At 32.0% G+C, this 22,783-nt stretch overlaps 1 protein-coding gene across 11 annotated transcripts in view; it reads left to right on the top strand.

Annotated features, from left to right (window-relative positions):
• LOC105343840 (growth hormone-regulated TBC protein 1-A) overlaps positions 1-22,504 on the top strand; it is a 199,671-nt gene extending 177,167 nt beyond the window's left edge. For 3 of the 11 annotated variants that reach the window (XM_066069734.1, XM_066069735.1, XM_066069736.1), the window contains 4 exons: positions 10,970-11,078; positions 11,133-11,241; positions 17,349-17,534; positions 17,643-22,501. In XM_066069734.1, the coding sequence (XP_065925806.1) occupies positions 10,970-11,078; positions 11,133-11,241; positions 17,349-17,534; positions 17,643-17,729 (491 nt within the window). In that variant the 3' untranslated portion in view covers positions 17,730-22,501. Of the gene's footprint in view, positions 1-10,969; positions 11,079-11,132; positions 11,242-17,348; positions 17,535-17,642 lie in introns of all 11 variants that reach the window. The other 8 variants (XM_066069737.1, XM_066069738.1, XM_066069731.1 and 5 more) reach the window with 7 other exon arrangements.
• Positions 22,505-22,783: the final 279 nt, after the last annotated feature.

Genomic DNA, 22,783 nt, shown 5'->3' with positions numbered 1-22,783 from the left:
CCCATTTTCTTTGTTTAAACATTTATTGATAACTTAGTTTTTATTTGCAGCAATATATGAAAAATTAAGAAACCAATCTTAAATGTAAAAACACTGCATTAGGAGATGAATGCATGGGTCATAGAAATGATAAAATACACCAAACAATATTCAATTATGTCGTATATGAAAATATATAAAGACAACATATACCCCATGTATTACAATTTTTATATAACAAAATTACTTGGATGGAAAGTTGTTTCCATGTGGGTTTTATTTTAATCTGTGTTATGTTACTAATATATAATTGGAATTAGCTTTTATATCATAAGTAAAATGCTGGTATTGATGAGAATTGTAAGGTGAATGATCTGTGTGATACTTTGTATTTTATACATTCATGCTACAAAAAGCAAGTACATGTACATGTAGTAATACTTGACATATATAAACAATGTATATTTTACTTCATGTCTTGGATTTAAAAATATTAATGTAGGTAAAGTAGTGAAATGTAGGAAGGTAAACCGTGTGTAAAGAAGAATATTCATCAGGAATGAAGTGTGTTGCAATCAGCATAATTAATTAAATGTGTACATCATATTTTTGCACATAATTTGACAGACTGCTCCATTGTTAGCTTTTTATTGGCCAACAAGCTTTTCATATCTCCCTCTGGGTCATCTATTAAATACTGACAGGCTTATGATATTAAAATCTGATCAGTTGGTACATCATGGGTGGAAATGAAAAGCTCACTTTGGACTTAATGGATTATCAAAAAAATGATATCAAATCCTGTTCTATTGTAAAACATTAGATTATATTACTAACAAAGAAAAGGTATATCCCAACTTGTAAGTGGGTCACTATGACCTCATTTTGGAATTTATTGACATATTCAAATCAAATCTGGGTCATACCTCTATAGTCAACTACTATTTTGTAGTGTATTTTTTTTTTTTAAAGATGGATACTTTAGACTTTTCAAAAATATTTTATGGTGTACATATTCATTGTAGTTCAAAACAAATTGAGACAAGTGTATCATGTTCATGTAACAGTGAAGGTTTCTTTGTTTATTCATGTACGTGCAGTTATTTTGTAAATTGCATTCATATTTTTAAAAAAGTAAGATCTTTGTTGCATTTTTAAAGGTAGATTTGATAGGCATTTAATCGAGATAAAAAAAAAATACAAATGTAAAGATTTCTTTTTCTTGTGCAATTTTATCATTTTTAAATAAAAGTCCCTAATAAGGGAATTGCCATATGGATGTTTCTCCATTATTGTATCTTGGCTGTATTTTATTTATTATTGGAAACAATTTCAGATTTTTGAACAAAATAAATTTGGAACTGTTTGAAATTGTTTTGTTTTTACATAAAGTAGAAACCTTGCTCAGCTTTTGTGAGAGCAAAAATATAAAAAGTTTCAGTAAGTTTCAGTTGCGGAGACCCTTTGTAAACAATATGTTTCCCAATTGTATATGGAGGTTGAAACTATGCAGAAACTTCAAGTTTCAGTAAGTTTCCGTGGCGGAAACCATTTGTAAACAATATGTATCCCAAACGTATATGGAGATTGAAACTATGCAGAAACTTCAAGTTTCAGTAAGTTTCCGTTGCGGAAACCATTTGGATTCATGGACAGCCTAAGTTTCAGCACTGCGGAAACTTAATGAAACTTGAAGTTTCCGTGCTGAAACCTGTCGGAAACTTAAAGTAACCTTAAGTTTCCGCAGAGTTTCCAAAGGGTTTCCGCAGCGCTGAAACCAGATATTTCATCCAGTGAACGGAAGACCTACTTGTGGCTTTGCCATGAGCTCTGCTCTAGTTCATATTTCTCTGTTAAGGAGAAGTGTAGTCTCCCTATATAAAGTTTTGTTCGTCATGGTTGAATATTTGTATCATTTATAGAACAGTTTGAATAAATTAATGAATCATATATAGTGTTTCAATGATTCATTATTGGTAAAGATAAACCAATACAATTAAACAGAAACATTTATGAAATATTTTATGTTTGGCATTACTTTTACATGCCCGGTAGTCTATATTTGTCAAAATTGGTCGGGGCTAGTGGTAAAAGAGTCAGGGCTAGTGAAACATTGCTGAGGTAGCCCAACTAAGGTCTAGTAGTTAAAAAACTTAATGTCAAACCCTGTAGTGGGGGGCATAAATATCATGAATGTTTCACATGGGTTGGGAAAGTTGATACTCCTCAGCCTCCTGCTGTACTCCAAGAATGTCCCTCATCCATCACATCATCAGGGTATGCTTGGTTGAGGGGCCCATTCTTTCCATACACCCTTCGGCATATCGGAGTATCAACAGCATGTTCAAAGAATTGACAATAAATTAGATCAACCATTTTTAAGTCAGTGTCAACAACAACTAAATTTGTAAAACTGCATTCATAAATGTTTTTGTGTTGTTATTATTTGCTGTAACATTACATGTATCTCTACAATAGAATTTTTTTAAATTCTTGGAAGAAGACCAGTCACCAGTTTTAAGGATATCCGTCAATGAGGCACCACTCCTTAATGCTGAAGAAGATGCAGCTGAATGAATAGAGTGTGCTTTGAAATAAGTGATATCTATTCCTGCACTTCCCATAACGTCTTTGATCCATCTTGCCACTGTACTAGTTGATACTTTATTGAAAGTCTTATATGACACTAAAAGTTGATCACATTTTCTCCTTTTCTTGGTTCTTTTCAGATATCCATGAAGTGTTGACACAACACATAATTCTTTAACACTATATTTTTGCAATGAAATAGAATAGGACCTTCCTGGTCTGGATGTTTTCAACAATGAAGTAAAATAAAACACAACACTATCTGAATTTAAACACATATTCGTAATATTCATACACATGTACACTATTAATGTCTGAGCTCTTGCCGCCGTAGTCAATGCTAACAAGGCACATAGTTTCAATGTAAGAAATTTAATGTCCAAAGAATACAAAGGAAACAAACTTTTCAAAAAGGTTAATACTTTAGACACATCTCATGTCAACTTGTATTTCAGTAAAGATGGTCTCAGGTTGAACAATCCTTTCATAAACTTGGTTAAAGATATATATAGTATTCTTACTCCATTTATCATCGTTCAGAGCTAAAGTTTGAGTCACTGCCACTTTATGAGTATTAATCGTGAAATATGATTTTCCATTTTTGAAGACACTAAACAAACATGACATTAGTTCTTTCTCAGTAATTTCATTTGCAGATCTATTCCGTTTATCACACCGAAAGATGAAATTTTTCCAGGCAAGGTCATACTGCTTCCTTGTTGATTTTCTGCAGGATGAGTCTAATGTCTTTTGGAAATCCTCGATTCTCCAATGTTTTCCAGATATAAGTGCTGCGGCTAGTAAGATTGTTTTGTTGAGGGAATGTTTCCGCTCTCCATCCGTCAGTTAATCTCTGTGCCTTGGCAACCTAACTTGAACAGAAATGAGCATTGAGAGAAGTAAAGAAAACCAAGATTGAGATTTCCAAACTGGAAACACTACTATAGTTTTATCGACCTTATCCTCAATTATTTTATTCAAAATTTTCCCCAGTAGATGAAAAGGTGAAAATATATATGGATTTAGATTCTTCCATGTATAGGAAAAAGCATTCATTTTTCATGCTTGTGGACAATATTTCCATGTAACAAACTTTCAATTTTATGATTGGTAAATGATGCAAAAAGATCAACATCTGGAGAAAAATATTGTTTCAAAATTCTTTTATATATTTCTGGTTTCAATGACTATTCTGCTGAACTAGATGTTTCTCTTGAAAAATAATCTGCTAATTCATTTGATTTACCAGGCAAGTTTTAACACGTCACCCAAATATTTCTTTTAAAGGGGCATGGTCATGATTTTGGTTAAAACTTATTTTTTTAGATTTTAATGTTTACAATGCTTCAGTAAGGCATTTTTAATATGCAACCAAAATTTGAATGTCATTTGTTGAGTTATAAGCGAGTTACAGAGCTTACAATTCATCGCTATGTAAACAAAGCTTTTGTTTACATTTTGAATGTTAAAGTGAAAATTCCAGTTTTAGGACCTCGAATGTATTAATTGTTAGTAACTGTTAATTTATGCCTAAAATGAATAAAAAGATAGACAAATCAGCTTGAAAAAGATTTTTTACTTGTATATTGAACCTATGTAAACAAAAACAGGGCATGAGCCTTGTTTACATGACGAAGAATTGTGAGCCCTGTATCTTGCTTAAAACTCATCGACTGGCACCCAAATTTCATTTGATCATTAGAAATGCATTCCTAAAGCATTGTAAATAATAAAAACGGAAAAATAAAATTTGACCAAAATCGTGACCATGCCCCTTTAAAACATCATTCCCAAATATTTCTTGCTAAATAATCCATATCATGTGAAATCAATCCACCCAATGGCATATTATTGACATAAGCAATGGCTGTTGTATTGTCAAATTTCACTCCAATATGAACATTATGTTTCTCTTTAAAGAAGAATTTCAAAGCTACATATATTGCTAATAATTCAAGGTAATTAGTGTGAAATTTCTCCTCCACTGATGACCAACTTTTGCTAAAATTCTTATCTCCCAATACAGTCCCCATGCCTTTAAGAGAGGCATCTGTCTCTATCCAGTAATCTACATGAGATTGGGTGAGAACCTAGTAAGTTGCAAGAACTTGTGTTAAAGGGACTTGGACACGATTTGAGATCAAAAATTTTATTTTTATTTTTTATGTATAAAATGGTAAACTGATGCATTTTAAATGATTGACCAATATATTGAATGTTAAAGTCAAGTTTTAAGCGAGATACAGAGGTAAGAATTGGTTGTTATGTAAACAAAGCTCGAGTCTTATAGTTGTTTACAAAAATGTAATGCAGAGAATTACCATTTCGTAGACAAAATTACATGCAAAAAACAATTTAACCTAATTCAATATTTTCATAAATACTATTTTCAACAAAAGAAAGATACATTTAATTGAAACTTACACCAAAACATGTACAACACATTTGTAAAAATTGACATTTTCGAGCTTTGTTTACAAAGCAAAGAATTATAAACTCTGTATCTTGCTTACAACTTGATATTTGATTTTCAAATTTTGACATAGCATTGTAAACCTCTATATTTATCAGTATAAACATTGAAAATGGGAAAATAAAATTTGAAAATTTTAAGTCAAATCGTGTCCAAGTCCCTTTAACCCTTATATTATGTTCAAACCAATGAGATAGTCTAATATTAAAGTTTACCATTCTTTACCTCAATATTTTCTATCCATCAGGTTAGATCAAGTCTACTTAAAATAGAAAAAGTCACCTGACCTTTGTAATCTTTGTAATTTTCATTTAATGCCTTAATTTTATCCCTTTCTAAAGATCTATAATAAAGCTGACCTGGGGAGATGGCATTACATGCATGAATAATTAAACCAATGAGAGTAGCTTAATCTATTATTAAGGTCTTCCGTTTCCAACGGAAGACCTTTTAGTTTTCGTACTGTTTCTTATTTTTTTTTCCCCAAATTTTGTGCGCGAGATTTCTCGAAAACTGTTCAACCGATTTCGACTATTTTTTTTACAGAAGATGGGAGTTGATGTAAACTTAATACATTTTTGAGATTTTGCCTGTTGTCATTTCCGGTACCGATTTATCAGCCATTTTGTACATTTTTACGACCTATATTGTGCAGAGCTGATCTCAGAAACTATCAGAGATATGACTATGAAATTTTCAGGATAGGTAGTATATAGTTTGAAGTTGTGCACTATTATGTTGTTTTACGCCAGTGGTGCCATTTCATGGAGCTCGGCTGGGCATGAAAATTGGGTACGAATTTTTATTCAAAATTTTCATACGTTTTGGTCTGTATCTTTTTATAAGTTGATTTTTTGCTAAGACATATATAACAAAAGTAGTAGATAATCAAGAGTTCTTTCCAACAAAATCAAGAAAAAGGGGCTGGCTCATTCTGTTAGGGGCCAAGACACTTGTAAACTCTATTACAAATAACTGGATAAAAATGTTGTAATGCATTATAGAAGCAAAGTTGTTGATCGTAACAATATCTATCAGAAAAAATCATTGCCACGCCCATTTATTACGTAATTAGGGATTTTAAGGGGCCAAAGTACTTAAACTTTGACGCAATATATCTAGAAAAAGAGACATATTTTGTTAAGCATTGTAGAAGATAAAATGTTTGCATTTATGATTCTAATCGATTCCATTTATCAAAGCACCAAAGTCTGTCCCCATTAAGGATCTAGAGGGCTGGCTCCTAAACTATTCAAACATTTGTATCTAAAAAATGAACAACAATTCTAGATAAGTGTAAGAACAAAAAATGTAAGTATTCATGAGACCTTGCGGATGAACTCAAGAAAAAGGGGCTGGCCCCTTAAATTAGGGGCCAAGACACTCGTAAAGTCTATTACACATACCTTAAAAAGATAAAGATTTTGTAATGCATTATAGAAGCAAAGTTGTTGATCGTAATAATATATATGAGGTAAAATCATTGCCACGCCCATTTATTACGTAATAAGGGATTTTAAGGGGCCAAAGTACTTAAAATTTGACGCAATATATCTAGAAAAGGAAACATATTTTGTTAAGCATTGTAGAAGATAAAATGTTTGCATTTATGATTCTAATCGATTCCATTAATCACAGCACCAATGTCTGTCCCCATTAAGGATCTAGAGGGCTGGCCCCTAAAATATTAAATCATTTGTATCTAAAAAATGAACAACAATTCTAGATAAGTATAAGAACAAAAAATGTTAGTACCCGTGAGATCTTTCGAATGAACTCAAGAAAAAGGGGCTGGCCCCTTAAATTAGGGGCCAAGACACTCGTAGAGTCTATTACACATACCTTAAAAAGATAAAGATTTTGTAATGTATGACGTCGTTAGGGATTTTAGGGGACTAAAATCTTAAATCTTTAATGTGCTGTATGTGAAAAAGCAAAACTCTTTGTTAAACATTTCGATGGATATTGACAATCATATGCATTATCTGAAAGGGAGTGGTTGAGGGGGGAATTCTGAAATTTCATTGATATCTTAACCGTATCGTTTAAAAATTGAACAGAAGACCTACTCGTTACTCGTAACAAGATTGTATCTAGTTATTTTTTTTTTTCCACGAATTTTGTGCACGCGATATCTCTAAAACTATTTGGCCAATTTCAACCATTTTTTCACAGATGATTACCAGTGGTCATAGTTCTACAGGTTTTTTAAATTTTGAAATCGTCACTTCCGGTTCCGATTTACGGCCGATTTTGTAAGTTTTTACGACCAATTTTGTGCAGAAATAAACTCAGAGACTATTAGAGATATGAATATGAAATTTTCAGGATAGGTAGACCATAGTTTGAAGGTGTGCAGAATGTAGTTGTTTGGTGCCATTTCTTGGAGTTCGCCTGGGCGAGGGCTGGCCCCTAAAATATTCAATCATCTGTATCTAAAAATGATCAATAATTTTAGATACGTGTAAGAACAAAAATTGTTAGTATTTGTGGGACCTTTTGAATGAACTCAAGAAAAAGGGGCCGAAATTTCATTGATATTTTAATCGTATCGTTTAAAAATTGAATGGAAGACCTACTCGTTACTCGTAATGAGATCATATCTAGTTTTAATATACCTTTCTTCCATTATTTTTTTTGCTACTTCTAATAATCTCTCAATTTTTTTCTTTGGTAAAACTAGGGTCTATAATCAACCCAAAAAATTTAATAATTTGAGTGGGTTCTGACACAGATTTATCAAGATTCACTTGAAATCCCAAAGAATTCAATGTGTTCATAATAAACTGAGTATTCTTTCTACAATCATCTATATTTTTGTTCATTATTAATAAATCATCTAGATAATATGTACATCTGATACCCATGGATCTAAAATAAGCATAGGCTGGCTTTAATATCTTAAGTTTGTAAAAATGAAGACAATCCAAAAAGAAGTACGACAAAACAATAGAATCTTTCCTTCCATTGAAATTGATCTGCAATAGGTACACTTAGATATGCATCTTTCAAATCCACACTACAAAAATGATCTCCGTACTGAATGAGATTTAAAATTTGACCCAAATTTTCCTGTTTAAACTTCTCATATGCAACAAATTCATTTAAAGATCATAAATTGATAACAGCTAGGTCTAAGCTTTCCATTTTTCTTTGGAACCACAAATATATTAGATAAAAAATTACTATCACAAAGGTCAATTTCTCTAATTGCCCCCTTTTCTACAATTCAGTCACTTCTTCATCAACAAGAGATGTTTCGTATGTATCAAAAGCTATTTGAGAAGATTTATTGTTCTGTTATGGTAATTCATTAAAGGAAATTTTATAACCTTCAACACCCATTGATCATTGGTTATTTTCTTCCATTCATGAATGAAATTTTTTTAGTCTACCTTAACTTAATCACATCTTTCTCTAAAATCTGTTCTTTCCTTTTCTGTCCACATTTCTCATCTCTCTGCCATTTGCATTTCTTTCCCCTAAAAAAGGTCTGCTTGATCCTCTACCTCTACCATAATTATAATTGTAAGGGAAATTCTTTCTTCCTCTTGTGTTAGTATAAAAAGAGTTGTTCCTTGGCCTGTCCATTTTGTATTTATCAAAGTCTGACAATTCTTTGATCTTTTTCTGAATATCGGCCCCAAACAATAGTTCTTACATGACTGAGATGTATTTGTCTTCATCATTTCAGCAATTCTGAGTATAGGTGTAACCCGCAACAATGGTTTTTTGCACTGCTTGAAAACCAGAATCACGACTCGGGGTAAATTTTGGTGAAATGTTCCATATGTCTGTATTAACCCGAGGTGCTACTAAATTAGTGCAATTAGCTGGCCTTGGATTATCTTCTGAATCAATCATTTTTTTATTTTTCACCTTCTTTAATACAAAAAGTATATTTGTCAATTTTTGTCTGCCAGTTTAGATATATCTTAAATTTCCCTTTCTTATCTGAACTCAACCAATCTGGTTATTGCCCAATCACTTAATTCCATGTCTCTCTCTCTGTTTCATTATCAGCAAAGAAATCAAACTCATTTTGATTTTCATTCTCACTAGAAATGCTCTGGTGTTCTATCGACTGATTTGTACTTGCACTATCTTGTTGTAAATTGTAAATACAACCAATTAAATCATTTATGCCCATGAGGTCCTTAAACTTATCAATCTCATCTTGACCCATGTTTACTAGGGCATTGGTAATATATTTACCAGATAACTTATCATCTTTCTTCGTTTTCTTTGTCTTATTTTTATTGCCATCTGCTTTCTTTCGTTTTGTACCTTTAGAACTTGCTACCAGCCTCGCGGATGCACATTCACTCTGGTCATAATCATTATTGTTTAAGTCTTTGCTCACACTCTGAACCTGTGATGACATAACATGTAAATTTGTCAACAACGAAATTCACACGTGAACCACATGTGTATAAGAAATATACACCAGAGTAAATTTCAAGCAGTTAAGTCATAGAAAGCAAACAAACACATGAACCACGTGTTAACAAAGACAATGTCTCAGTTTTAATATGATACCAAATCGTAAATTGAGCTGAGCCCACACTTCATGTGCCAAGAAAAATATGAGTGATAGATACATGGCGGTGCTATATATACTACTCACGTCACATGGTTTGAATTCTTTGAAGAGCGAGCCCGAGTATAATTAGTCAAGAATTATGCTATTGATACTTTGATATGCCGAAAGCTGTATGAAAAGAATGTGTTGACATTTGCAACAATATAAAGGACTATGTGCGGTTTTATGCATTTTTTGCCCCCAAAATCAATTTAAGTTTTAAAAAGAGCTTTAAATATAAGGTGAAAGATAGTTAAAATCATATTGGAAATAAAGGTTTAAAAGGTTATCACCACAGTGACGTCATAATGTAGAAATGACGTCATGAATATTGCATTATTTTGATAAATTGATGTTTTGTAGCAAAATATGGGTGTTTTTCGATGGTTTTTCGACTGGGAAACATCGAGCGCAGGCTTGCTCATGTACCATTTTTTAGTATAATGTGTATAACCATCGGAAGAAAAAAAAATATTAAAATCGCACTTGAGCAGACCTGCGCTCTATACTTCCGAATGCAAAATAAAGAGCAAAAATGAGAATATTTTCATTTTTTTGCAAATTAAGGGAAATAGGTCATTTAGGTGACGTCATAGATAAATAATGAATGAGCAATGATGACTAAAATCAAGATTAAAGTTATAGGCATCCTCCATAGAATGATTTGTGAATATTTTATTTTTATACGATACTATTTAAAAATTGGTTGAAATCGGGGGCAGATATTTGACCATACTGCACATAGTCCTTTGTTTGTTTCAAAATAATGTACCTTATCTAAAACATTTAGGCGATATTTTGTACTGTTCTTTGTACCATTTTATGTTGGACAGTGGACACTCCAGTATTTTGATACTCCTGTACAGTTTGAGGACCTTAAAGCTGAACACCGCTCGTAAATAGGCACTCTCCGCCATATTTCTCTTTCATCACTGCTGTCCCTACGACCCCTATATAAGGCACAGACCTCTAAACAGTTCAAAGTACTTTGCTGTAGAGGTCTCACCTGTGTGGACGTACATCTCGCCTCGCTGTGTTATTCGGTCGCGATGAAATTATCAAATTTTACGCACTTTTTTAAAGCCAGGAGAATACTAACATCAAATAATTTGGTCAATGCATTATTTACAAACAGAGTATGCACATAGAATAAGAAATAAATGCATAAAATCGAAAGACCACGAAAGGAATACTACACGTCGACCACTAGTTTCAGGTGTGCAATCGGGTGTATCGGAATCGAAGGGTTTATATAGCAGGTATCTGTGTGACGGTGCCTATTTACGAGCGGTGTTCAGCTTTAAACTTATCAAATGTATGAGAGCGGGTTTTTTTTCTTTTATTAGATTTTTATTCTCCTGGAATGGAGGCAGTCAGAGCAGAACAAGAGCTGTTGGGTGAAATTATTAGGTCAGTCAGCTCGCTATTCAAGATTGAATCAACCATGTTACTAATGTAAGAAAAGTGCGCAATGACTATCTCCAGAAAAGTGTGTCTTTTCATTTCTAGATGGAAGGACCGGGAGTTGCATGACCACATACAGGAGGTGGGGGTTCAGTGGTGCTTGGTGGGAACAAAGTGGTTCATGTGCTTATTTGCTGATGTGCTGCCAACAGAGGTATGTGCATGTTTACATGGTTCTTGTTTATTAAATACTTTTTAGCTTACCTGAGCTGAAAGCTCAAGTGAGCTTTTCTGATCACATTTTGTCTGTCTGTCTGTCCGTAAACATTTTTGACATCTTCTCAAGAACTACTGGACCAATTTCAACCAAACTTGGCACAAAGCACTCTTAGGCAAAAGGGATTTAAAGTTGTGAAAATTAAGGACCACGCCTTTTTTCAAGGAGTGTTACAGAAGGGGTCTTTTCTGGTTTTCGACTTGTCAAACGTAAATTTGATTAATTGTTCATTAAATCAAGATGAAAGGAATTTAAAATAGTATATTTTTAAGGCGTCGAGCTAATGCTCGGCAGCCTTCTAGCGATCGTCTGGATTGGCAATCGTCCAAAAATTCATGCTCTGCACCGCCTTTTAAATGCACATAAGAAATAAGTTCCTTTAATTAATAAACGTATTACAAGATTTTTATTCCATTTATTCAACTAAATTGTGTACAAAAAACCCAACTCTGCCTCCCTGGTTATTGACAGTTCATTGCATAAGTATAAATTTGCTTAATCAAGAAATGGCAGATGAATACAATAAGGTGTATTGTAAACATTTACTAAATATTAATTGAGTTTATCGCTTACATTTTAATTGAAGACCATGCCCGATAGAAATAAAATTTGATATGTAAATTTATTTTTTATCGGGCACGGTCTCTAAAATAAATGTATAACTAAGCGATAAACGTATCTAGTGATTTTGTTGTAATAGGAAAATACAATAATGCAGTTGGTTTGGTCGAGAATTTTGGATAGCATGTGTTGTGGATTTGTTCCATAGGTAATCTTGTTTCAAATGGGAATTGATATAAATACACATATGTTTTATTATTATAATTAGGGACACACTGTTAGTGTATTCAAATTATAAACCTGTGAAAATTGTTCAAAGACTGTTTAAAGCAGAAAGAAAATATATTTTTTTTAACTTTGAAATTTCTTCGATTTTTGTAACCATGATGAGTTATATTATTGTATTATAAACGCATCACTACCTTTTTTATAAGGAAATATAATGATTTTTGTTTTTAAAGCAGCACAAAACATAATTCATTTACTTTTTTGTTTTAGTATTATTTGATATACGACTATTAGTAGAGAACTGGAGAAATTCAAATTATTGATATCATTCTATATAAAAGAAAATGTCAGTTCGACGCCTTTGTGGCCGTTCCAGCCTTTGATTCTTACTTTTTTATTATCATACAACTTGGCATAGAAAAAGTAATCAATGTTTAGAATCTAAAAAGGACTATATTTTTGGCGTAGGAAAATATCACATGTTTCGCAATTCAGAATTCAATTGCTGCAGATTAAACAAGAGTTTGATTTTTATAATTGAACCCGCTACTTTCCGTTTAATTTGATCTCGGGCTAAAATATTCGCAGCGATTGGCTAGGGTGTGTTAGGTATTGAAAACCAATGTTAACAATTCAGAAAATTTATTGATTATTTAAGCTCATAATATTAGTGAAAAGAATTAACTGGTCATTTTTATATACATTCTATGAATAATGCAGTGATGTTTAACAACTCGGCAATTGTTACTAATTAGAAATTCCACGTAAATCTTAATTTGTACGTGTTCTTTCTCAAATTCTGTCATTATCAGACTATTCTGGAAGATCGTTTTAAGCGATTATACGTTTATCATGAACATCGTTTATCCTTTCCTATCGTGTATCAATCCTATCCTATAGTGCGTGTATACTGTTCTATCGTGCGTTAATTCTATCCTATCGTGCGTGTATACTGTTCTATTGTGCGTTAATGCTATCCTGTCGTGCGTGAATCCTATTCTATCGTTTATCTTGTAAAAAAAATAATGTTGCGGGTATTGTAGTCCATAATTAGTGATCCTGTATTGGCTTGTCCTTGGTTTTTAGCTCACCGAGATGAAGTCAGGGGGAGCTTATGCTATACCCTCGGCGTCGGCGTCCGGACCTGGTTCAAGTTTTTGTTGCAGGTCCTGTATCTAAGCTATTACTTGTCCTTTCTTCACCAAACTTGCATGGATGATGCATCTGGACCTACTTATGGACTTGAAAGACTTGGATGCTGAATCTGAGTCCTAAATTTCAGATGCTGGAGGAGGTTAAGGTTGTTGGAGCTGGTTAAAGTTTTTGTTGCAGGTGCCCTCTGATGATTATATCTTAGTTACTACTTGTCCTAACTTAACCAGACTTCCATGGATGGTGCGTCTTATGATACTGATGCACCAGACAGGCTTGAATGTTGAATCTGAGCCATAGGTTTCGGATGCTGAAGGAGGTTAAGGTTTTTAGAGCTGGTTAAAGTTTTTGAAACAGGTGCCCTCTGATGATTATATCTTAGTTATTAATTGTCCTAACTTCACCAGACTTCCATGGATGGTGCGTCATATGATACTGATGCACCTGACAGGTTTGAATGCTGAGTCTGAGCCATAGGTTTCAGATGCTGGATATGGTTAAGTTTTTTGGAACAGGTCACATGTTTAATAGATAATAGTACTTTTTCAAACTTGCATAGTTGATTAAACTGTAGTATGAATGAATCACAGAGGAAGCTTTAGATGCAGAGCTTGATCTCCATTATCAAGGATGCTAAAACATATATCTTAGTTATTACAGGTCCTAACTTCACCAAACTTGAATGGATGGTATGTCTTATGATAAAGATGCACCTGACAGGCATGGATGTTGAATCTGAGCCATAGGTTGCGGATGCTGGAGGAGGTTAAGGTTTTAATTGCTAGTGCCCTCTGATAATGATATCTTAGTTATTACTGGTCTGAACTTCACCAAACTTGCATGGAGATGCGTCTTATGTATACTGATGCACCTGACAGGCTTGAATGCTGAATCTGAGCCATAGGTTTCGGATGCTGGATGAGGTTTAGTTTTTTTGGAACAGGTCACATGTTTTATAGATGATAGCTTGCATAGTTGATTTAACTATATCATAAATGAAATGCAGAGGTTGCTTCAGATGCAGAGCCTGATCTCCATTATCAAGGATGCTAAAGAAATCTCCTACCTCACTCAAACCTGCTCGATAGATAGATGTGTTTGTTGATAAATGATATAACATGATTCCTATGATATAGTATTGTATGGTATGAAACAATATTGTTTAATATGATACAATATAATATCATATGTTATATTATAAATAGTTATATGATGCGATATGATATTGTATAAATTTTTTTTATTTTTTATGTTATGATATTGTATCATGATATCAATATGTATAGTATTGTATATTATGATACAATATTGTCATTATTGTAATTATTAATTTATTGTTTAATCGCATGATACTATTACAAAAGATATTGCAAAATATAATATTGTATCCTATGATACTATATTGTATATTCTATAATATTGTATCATACCATTTTGTATATTATGATATTAGTTTCTGTTATATAGAATTATATCACATGAAATTGTATAATATGATATTGTTATATTATATAATATCGTATCATATGATAATGTATAATATGATATTGGTTTATAATATGATATATTGTCACATCACATGAAATTGTATTGTATGATATTGTAAAATATATTATTGTATCATATGATACAATATGTATAATATAATATTGTATTATATAATATTTTACTTTATCACATAATATTGTATCATTTGATATGATACAATGTTGTATCAAATAATATTGTATCATATACAATTCCATATTATGTCTCAAAAATGATACAGTATCATACAATATCTCATACTATATTATACAATATAATATCATATGTTTCAATGTTATGATGTATCATGTAATATGTATTGTAATATAATACTATATTGTTTTATATATTATGATATTGTATTATTTGATCAAATACAATAACGTATAACACAATACAATGTCATATCATACGTTACAATATCATATCTGATCATTGTTTATCATGTTATTTTATTGTATCATATGATATATGTTGTAAATATGATAGGATGCAATATTTAATTTTATATTATTGTATTGATTAACATATGAACATATGATTATCATACAATTGTTTAACAGATTATATACAATATTGTGTCAAAACAGAATCCTTGAATATCCAAGATCATAAAGTATGATTTTCATTTAATATGATAAAGGTGGTCTCATGAAGGTGAAGTCTCATAAGGGTGATGTCTCATCTCGGTGAGCTTTGTAATCTGTGATTACCTATGTTTTAAAGGAGTTCTGAGAGTTTGAACATCATTAACAATAATGCTCCTGATGGCTTTGGCAATATGTTAGATGTCTTACTTGGGTGCATAGTGGGGTTCTGTGTGGCCATTTCGTTTAATGCTCTTGTTTGAATATAACTCAAACCTAGCAGAATTGTGAGCTCTATATCTTGCTTATAATTCTACGATTAAGTTGAAATTTTGGTGTATCATTAGAAATGTCTCACTAAACGTTAAATACTTGTACAAAAAAATTTAAAGGATGATATGCTCTAACAACTTTCTGGGCCCCCTTGTTATATGATGAATTTTAATGAAATCTACATCTAATTTTGATAGTTTTTCAGACACGATTTAATAAAAAAAAAAAAAGCACCGTTTAAACGGTTTCCATAGTTCGGACACTTTTCTGACACTGGGATTAAGGCATTATCACTATTCCTAAGAAAATATTACAGTGGAAAATCATCCTAGATTGTAGCCATTTGTTGTTTTTGAATAAAAATGAAAAGTGGGCCTTTGTAAAATAGAGTGATAAGCCTGTCTATACATTGATTATAATAGCTCTTAAACATATCATGTGACAACGTTTTTCATTCAAGTTTTCATTCATTTTATTCATCAATCAAGTGAATAAGTTATATAACAGTCGTTTATAATGGGAAGACCAATTAATTTTTGAATGTTTTTAATTTGAGGAATTGAGCACATTGAGGTACAATTTTCTTCTTCACATCCATAGAAATTTTATAATAAAATATCTTTTTTTTTAAATACGATAACTAGTGAGTTGTAGAGTAAGAAAATGTACCTATATGCTCTCATATATTTTGATCGCTTTACAAAGTGTTGGGACTCGGGGGGGGGGGGGGGGGGGGGGGGACGGAAATGTAGGGAATGGGAAGTAAACAGTGTATTGTACCAAAAGTTTAGTTTTATGTCTTGCATAGAATTTTATTACTTTCGGTTAAAATGGTATTCTATAAAGGTACAATGTCAAAGATTAAGTGTATGCAAAAAAAAGTGTAAAATTCAAATACTTTACTGTATTTATTTTTTGTTATTCCACTGAGGGGCCATATGGCATAATATCCTTTGAATGCCCATATAAAGTAATTGTTGCTCAGGTGAGCCATGTAGCCCCATGGGCCTCTTGTTTGTTTTGACATCACTTCCAGTATCAATATAATTTATCACTCATTTTGTAAAATTTGTAAGAACAAGAAATGTTTGTATTCATAAGAACTGTCGTATGATATCAAGAAAAAGGGGCTGGCCTCTTTAATTATTTGCCAAGAGACTCGTACTCTATTATAAATAACTTCAAAATGATCAAGATTTTAAATGCATTATAAAAGAAAAGTTGTTGATTGAAACGATAGCTATTTGAAAAACTCATTAATACACTGATTTATAGCGTAATTAGAAATATTTAGGGGACTTAAATCTTTGATCTTAAATGTGCCATATGTAAAAAGTGAAAAACACTTTGTTTAGCATTGTAAAAGATATAGGTGATCCTATATTCTATCTGAAAGTTGGGATCGATATATCATCATATCGTTTAAAAACAGGGTTTTCTCTAAGATCCGGAGGGCAGGGAATTCCTCTGCCTATAATGCCTTACTTACCCATCTATTATTGTATTTCAAACGCAATCTAGCTATAAGCTAGACCCCCAGACCCCCTTCTCCTTTTTTATTTCTTCCTTCTACTTCAATTTTTAGAGACAACCCTGAAAAAAATTGGATGGAAAGCTTACTCGTTACTCATAACTAGATCATATATAGATACTGCCTCATCTCATTGAGCTCTGTAATCTCTAATTACCTACATGTTGAAATCTCTTCTGTTTCAGACTGTTCTGAGAATTTGGGACTGTCTGTTTTTTGAAGGTAACAAGGTCCTGTTACGAGTGTCTACCTTATTAATTCTTCAGAACAAAGAGAGGTTGATGGCATGCAACAATTTTCAAGAAATGGTAGCTGAAATACAGGAAGTCATCAAAAATCCAAAAAGTCTCAACTGTCACAAGTTAATGAAGGTAAGCTAAGAGATGATAAATGGATTTTTTATTATTTTAATTTTAATCGTATTTCTTTTTTTATAGAATAATTGATATCAAAATGATAAATGTCAAAAAAAATTTCAGCACTGTTTCAAGAAGTTGGGATCCTTTCCTACCACCCGCATTGAAAAAATGAGACAGGAGTGCTTAATGCGGGTTGGAGAGCAGTAGAATTATATCAATTCTCTGAACTTCTATTGCATGTAAACTTCAAGGCTGGCACTTTATCAATAGATTTTTACAATTAAGACACAAAAACCTTACTTATTGTACAAAAAATTCCCCATAGAAACTGAACATATTTTTCTAATGTATATATGTGTAATGTCTAGCTCAAGGTGAAACATTCGGTTCAGGATATAAGGTATTATTGTTAATGCAGACCTGTTGGTTCCCAGTTTTAGTCAGATTTTGTTAATGAAACGCTTTGAATTTGTGTGTTAGAGTTTTGCATTATTGCCAGGTATTTTTTATTCCTTCTAATTTAGTTTACATTGAGTATTCTGGCAGTTTTAGACTTTTTTAGTTTGTCTTATTTGATTAGAAATCCTGCAATACATTGATCTCATATTTCTTTGGTCAAATATCAAGAGGGACCATTTCCTTTTTTACGAATGATATTAAGCAGATTTTTATTTACTTTGGAATCATGTTTTACAGCATTTTATAGATTTACAAGATATTTTGGACGACAGTAAAACTCATTTAGTACGAACATGGTTATAGCGAATTCTCGGATATAGCAAAGTTTTTTTGAGTTCCCGGTAAAATTCTTAACAAAACATTGCAAAATTTTACGGTTATAACGAATTCGGATATAATGAATTTACGGATATAGCAAACTGATTTTGAGTCCCGTGGAGGTGAATAATAACGCAATTAAAAACCTTTATAGCGAATTTCTTTACAGTTTAAAAAGTTTGCACTGCCATTTAACAAATTAGTTGGAATAAATTTATTTTCATACACTTTTTTTAATTTCACAGCCTGATTTTAAAAGGTATCAAAGTAATGTATTTTTATTTTAAGCCTCAATAAGCAAAATTATAGTCTTGTGAAAGAAAACTTGTATATAGTGAATTCGCTATAGATATTATTACGAATTCGTTATACGGATATAACGAATTACGGATATAACGAAGTAATTCCATCGGTCTTTTGGACTTTGCTATGACCGAGTTTTACTGTATGTGGTTAAATAGGAGCCAGAACATTTACATATCAATTAATTTTTACACAATTTTACATTCTATTATTGGAAAAATCTTATTATTTTAATGTAACAAAGAAAATTTAGATTTCCAGATGTAGCCAAAACTGCAAAAATCAGTACAAACACTGTTATGTGTTCAGGTATTAGATACATGTACCTAGAGGGCTGCATTGATTATATCATGAAAACTGAAGTCATGCTCTCTTAAAAGAGGGCTTTGCTAGTCTGGTATGGTTCTTTTTCTGAGTGGGCGCAGAGCAGCAGAACTACAGGAAGAGAATATGAGGTGTTGGTGTTGAAGGACTACACAGAAATTAAAGTACATGGACAAGGTTCCACTAATAATTGCCATTACAACGGCAGCACCAGTCATACATGTGCAATATTCTTGATAAAAAGGCACATCACAAGTAGCGTTCATTTCAGGATGATGTAAGCCGCATTCTCAAGGAACCATACTCTTTTCATTTAAAGATTTGGGAGAGAACAAAGGAATGAGATCTTTCAGAAAATGAAAGTTTCTTCTTTTATTATGGACATACCAGTACATTGTAATTTATTTTTAAGGATGTGGTAATGAAAAAAAAGTGGAAAGAGGAATAGTTATCTATTCATCTGCCAGTAACGATGAATCTACCTCAAAATTATTATTTAATTTATAACTTAACTATAGTAATTGCTGGATTTTCTTCTCTCGTTTCAAAAATATTGTAGTATACCAGCTAGAAAAAACTGGCCAATGTCAAATGTAAACATTAAACAAGTTTGATGTATCTGGTCAATGATTTTTAAGGGTTTTTTTTCTTCTAACTTGTGTTTAAGTATTCCTATTTTTAAAGCAAAAAAAGGATATTTGTCTCTTAATCTGAAGCAAGTGATGATGAATCCCACTTTGTATGATTTATGTTTTTTTCATTATTTGGGTAATTGTGCTTTTTCTCATTTCATCAATATTGAAGCATAACATTTGTTGAAAAATCCATGCATCAACTTTACATATTTGCTATACATAAATATTACCATTATTCATGCCATGTGAATTATTTTTACCACTTTTGTTTTACAAATGATTTATACAGCATTATTGAAGGAAGTTTTCGATGGACAGCAGAAAACCAACAGCTGTAGGCCAATGTTTGATTATTTATATTTATCATGCATCACTTTGTTTTGCAAATTATCTGAAATAATTTTTGATGAATAGAAGGAAAAACTCAATAAATATGAAATTTGTCAATAACATTTTTTATTATGCCAGTATGAAGTTTTCAAATCTATTCAGGAAAAGTATTACAATTTGAATATTGTTTACAGGGTTATTTCGCCTGCAAACGGTTTCGCCCCATGTTGAATTTGCCCAGACACACTTGTTTACTTAAGAGAGAACTGAAAACATTTGAATTCGCCCAGTCTTAAATTCGCCCGCTAACAACGAGGGCAAAAGGGGCGAAAATAAAACGGGGCAAATATTTCTCTGTATACAAAAGTGACTTATTTTCTCTCCTGGATGTACAGGACTTTAAAAACCCAAAGTGATTTGCAAGCAGAAGTCTTAAACAGCCTTGATGTGTGCAGTAATCTCTTATTTCATCAGTAATACCTTTCCTGGTTTTTTTTTTTGCAATGTCACTTTGATTGAAATACATAACAGCTGAAGCTATTGTCCAAGTCGCCCAACCCGTCCGATTTATTGGAGGTACTTTTCCATTGATAAGAGTCTGCTGTAAATAATGGTGAATTTACACCCATTTCTAGAGCAACTGTTGCAAACACTACGAAGTTTAGGGTTAAGACTAGTATTAAAGCTCTTGAAAAATAAGTTTTGACATAGACTCTGGATAGTCCTTGTGAAACTGTGCAAAGAGTCTATTTTGAGGATTTTTTTCTCCATCGTCCTAAAGACGGTGTTCAGCATATTTGAAAAAATACCCCAGCCCCTAATTAGGGCCCCGCAAGGATTTGCGGGTGCCCTATAGTAATCACTCTGTCCGTCCGTCTGTCACTCTTCCGTCCACAAATTTTCTGTTTTTTTCTAATAATTTTTTTATGGTTCCCCAATCAAGTTCAAATTTGGTATGGTAGTTCAGTAGGCAGCAATACATATTTTGATGCTAAGTTTGGTTCTCTATGTCTTCTGGTTTGGAGCTGGGGTGGTGGGGTAGATTTCTTAACTATGCATAAGAATGAATGGGCAAAGAGATATAACTGCTGAGAATGTTACCATTGTATACTTGGAAGGCTGTGCAATATTTGTCCTTTGGGATTAATTAACCTTCCACAGGAAGAAAATCCCAATCTTTATCTGTCACATTGAGATTAATTACTGCACTGCCTGTGTCTGCAAATGAACTTTGTTTTGAAGTTAAGGTCAATTTTGAATGATGTGTAGTATTGTGTACATTCTTTGAAATATGGATTTAAAATATAATATTCATACTTTATTTTGCTTAAAATACCGTACACAATGATTTATGATAATTTTATTGGATTCTAAAATCAAGATATATATTAAGATATCCTTTTTCACTATTTTATTTTTTAATTATTTATTTTATTTTTTTCTGCCTTATTGCTGTTAATTTTAACAGGTAATCAGATAATAACCCAATTCTGTCATTTCTGAAAAAAAAAATCTTATTGTAAATTTAGAAGAAAAGGATGAGAGAACAGAACAATTCATCCCCTGGGATTAATTATCTTGCCTGCTGCAGAAAATTTAGAGGCTTATCTCTATCTGTCATATGAAGATTAATGAATACCTTTGTCTGCAACTGATGTTTGTTTTGAAGTTGAGGTCAACCCTGGGTGATACAATGTATTTGCATTCACTGAAGGCTTGCATTTTATAAAACACCTGTTTAAATCTTTTTTAAATACACATTTAATTTAGTTTTTAATTTAGTTTTTTTTATAAGACATGAGGTTATCCCTGTTACTATTTAGAGTTTTTGGACATTCAGGAATTTTCTTGAAATTTTAAAAATACAGTTGTTACTTTTAATGTTCATATATATATATTTTTTATATATAATAAAATTAAACTCTCATTCCATGAGCTGCACCCTTATATTTTTACCCCATTTATTTTTCATCATTATTAATATAAAGAGGATGGAATTCAAATTTTTTTTCACTTCTCTATATTAATTGTCATAGCGGGGCCCTTCCTGACTGGTCAGTTTTCTAGTTTACGTATATAACTGACAGGCTTGAATGCAGAATCTGAACTATAGGTTTCGGATGCTGGATGAGGTTAAGGTTTTTAGAACTGGTTAAAGTTTATGGAGCAGGTGCCCTCTGATGATTATATCTTAGTTATTACTGGTCCTTACTTCATAAAACTTGCATGGAGGATGCATCTTATGAAACTGATGCACCTGGCCGGCTTGAATACTGAATCTGAGCTATAAGTTTCAGATTTTGGATGAAGTTTAATTTTTGGAACAGGTCACATTTTTTTATAGATAAAAACTTGCATAGTCAATTCAACTTTAATATAAATGAATCGCAGAGGTAGCTTTAGAGCAGAGCCTAGTCTCCTTTATCAAGGATGCTAAAAAAATCTCCTGCTTCACTCAAAACTGCTTGATAGATGTGTTTTTTGTTAAATGATATAAATGATATATCATGATTCCTATGATATAGTATTGTATGATTTTATACACTACTGTTTTATATGATACAACATTATATCATAAGATTAAATTGTATCATAATATTGTTATGTATAGTATTGTTTATTATGATTCAATATTGTATAATATGATATGATTATATTATATACTTTTTTATTACATGCTATTGGTTCATATGAAATTGCAATATATAATATTGTATCAAATAATACGATATTGTATGATATATAATATCGTATTATACGATATTGTTATATACAATATTGTATCATATGATACTATATTGTATAATTTGATATTGTTTTGTGTAATACATAACTATATCAAGTGATATTATATCATATGATATAATACAATGTTGTATCAAATTATATTGT

The sequence above is a fragment of the Magallana gigas genome, chromosome 8 (assembly GCF_963853765.1).
Source record: "Magallana gigas chromosome 8, xbMagGiga1.1, whole genome shotgun sequence".
Lineage (NCBI taxonomy): Eukaryota > Metazoa > Mollusca > Bivalvia > Ostreida > Ostreidae > Magallana > Magallana gigas.
Note: the sequence above shows the minus strand (reverse complement) of the source record. Positions and strands in the feature narration are given on the sequence as shown.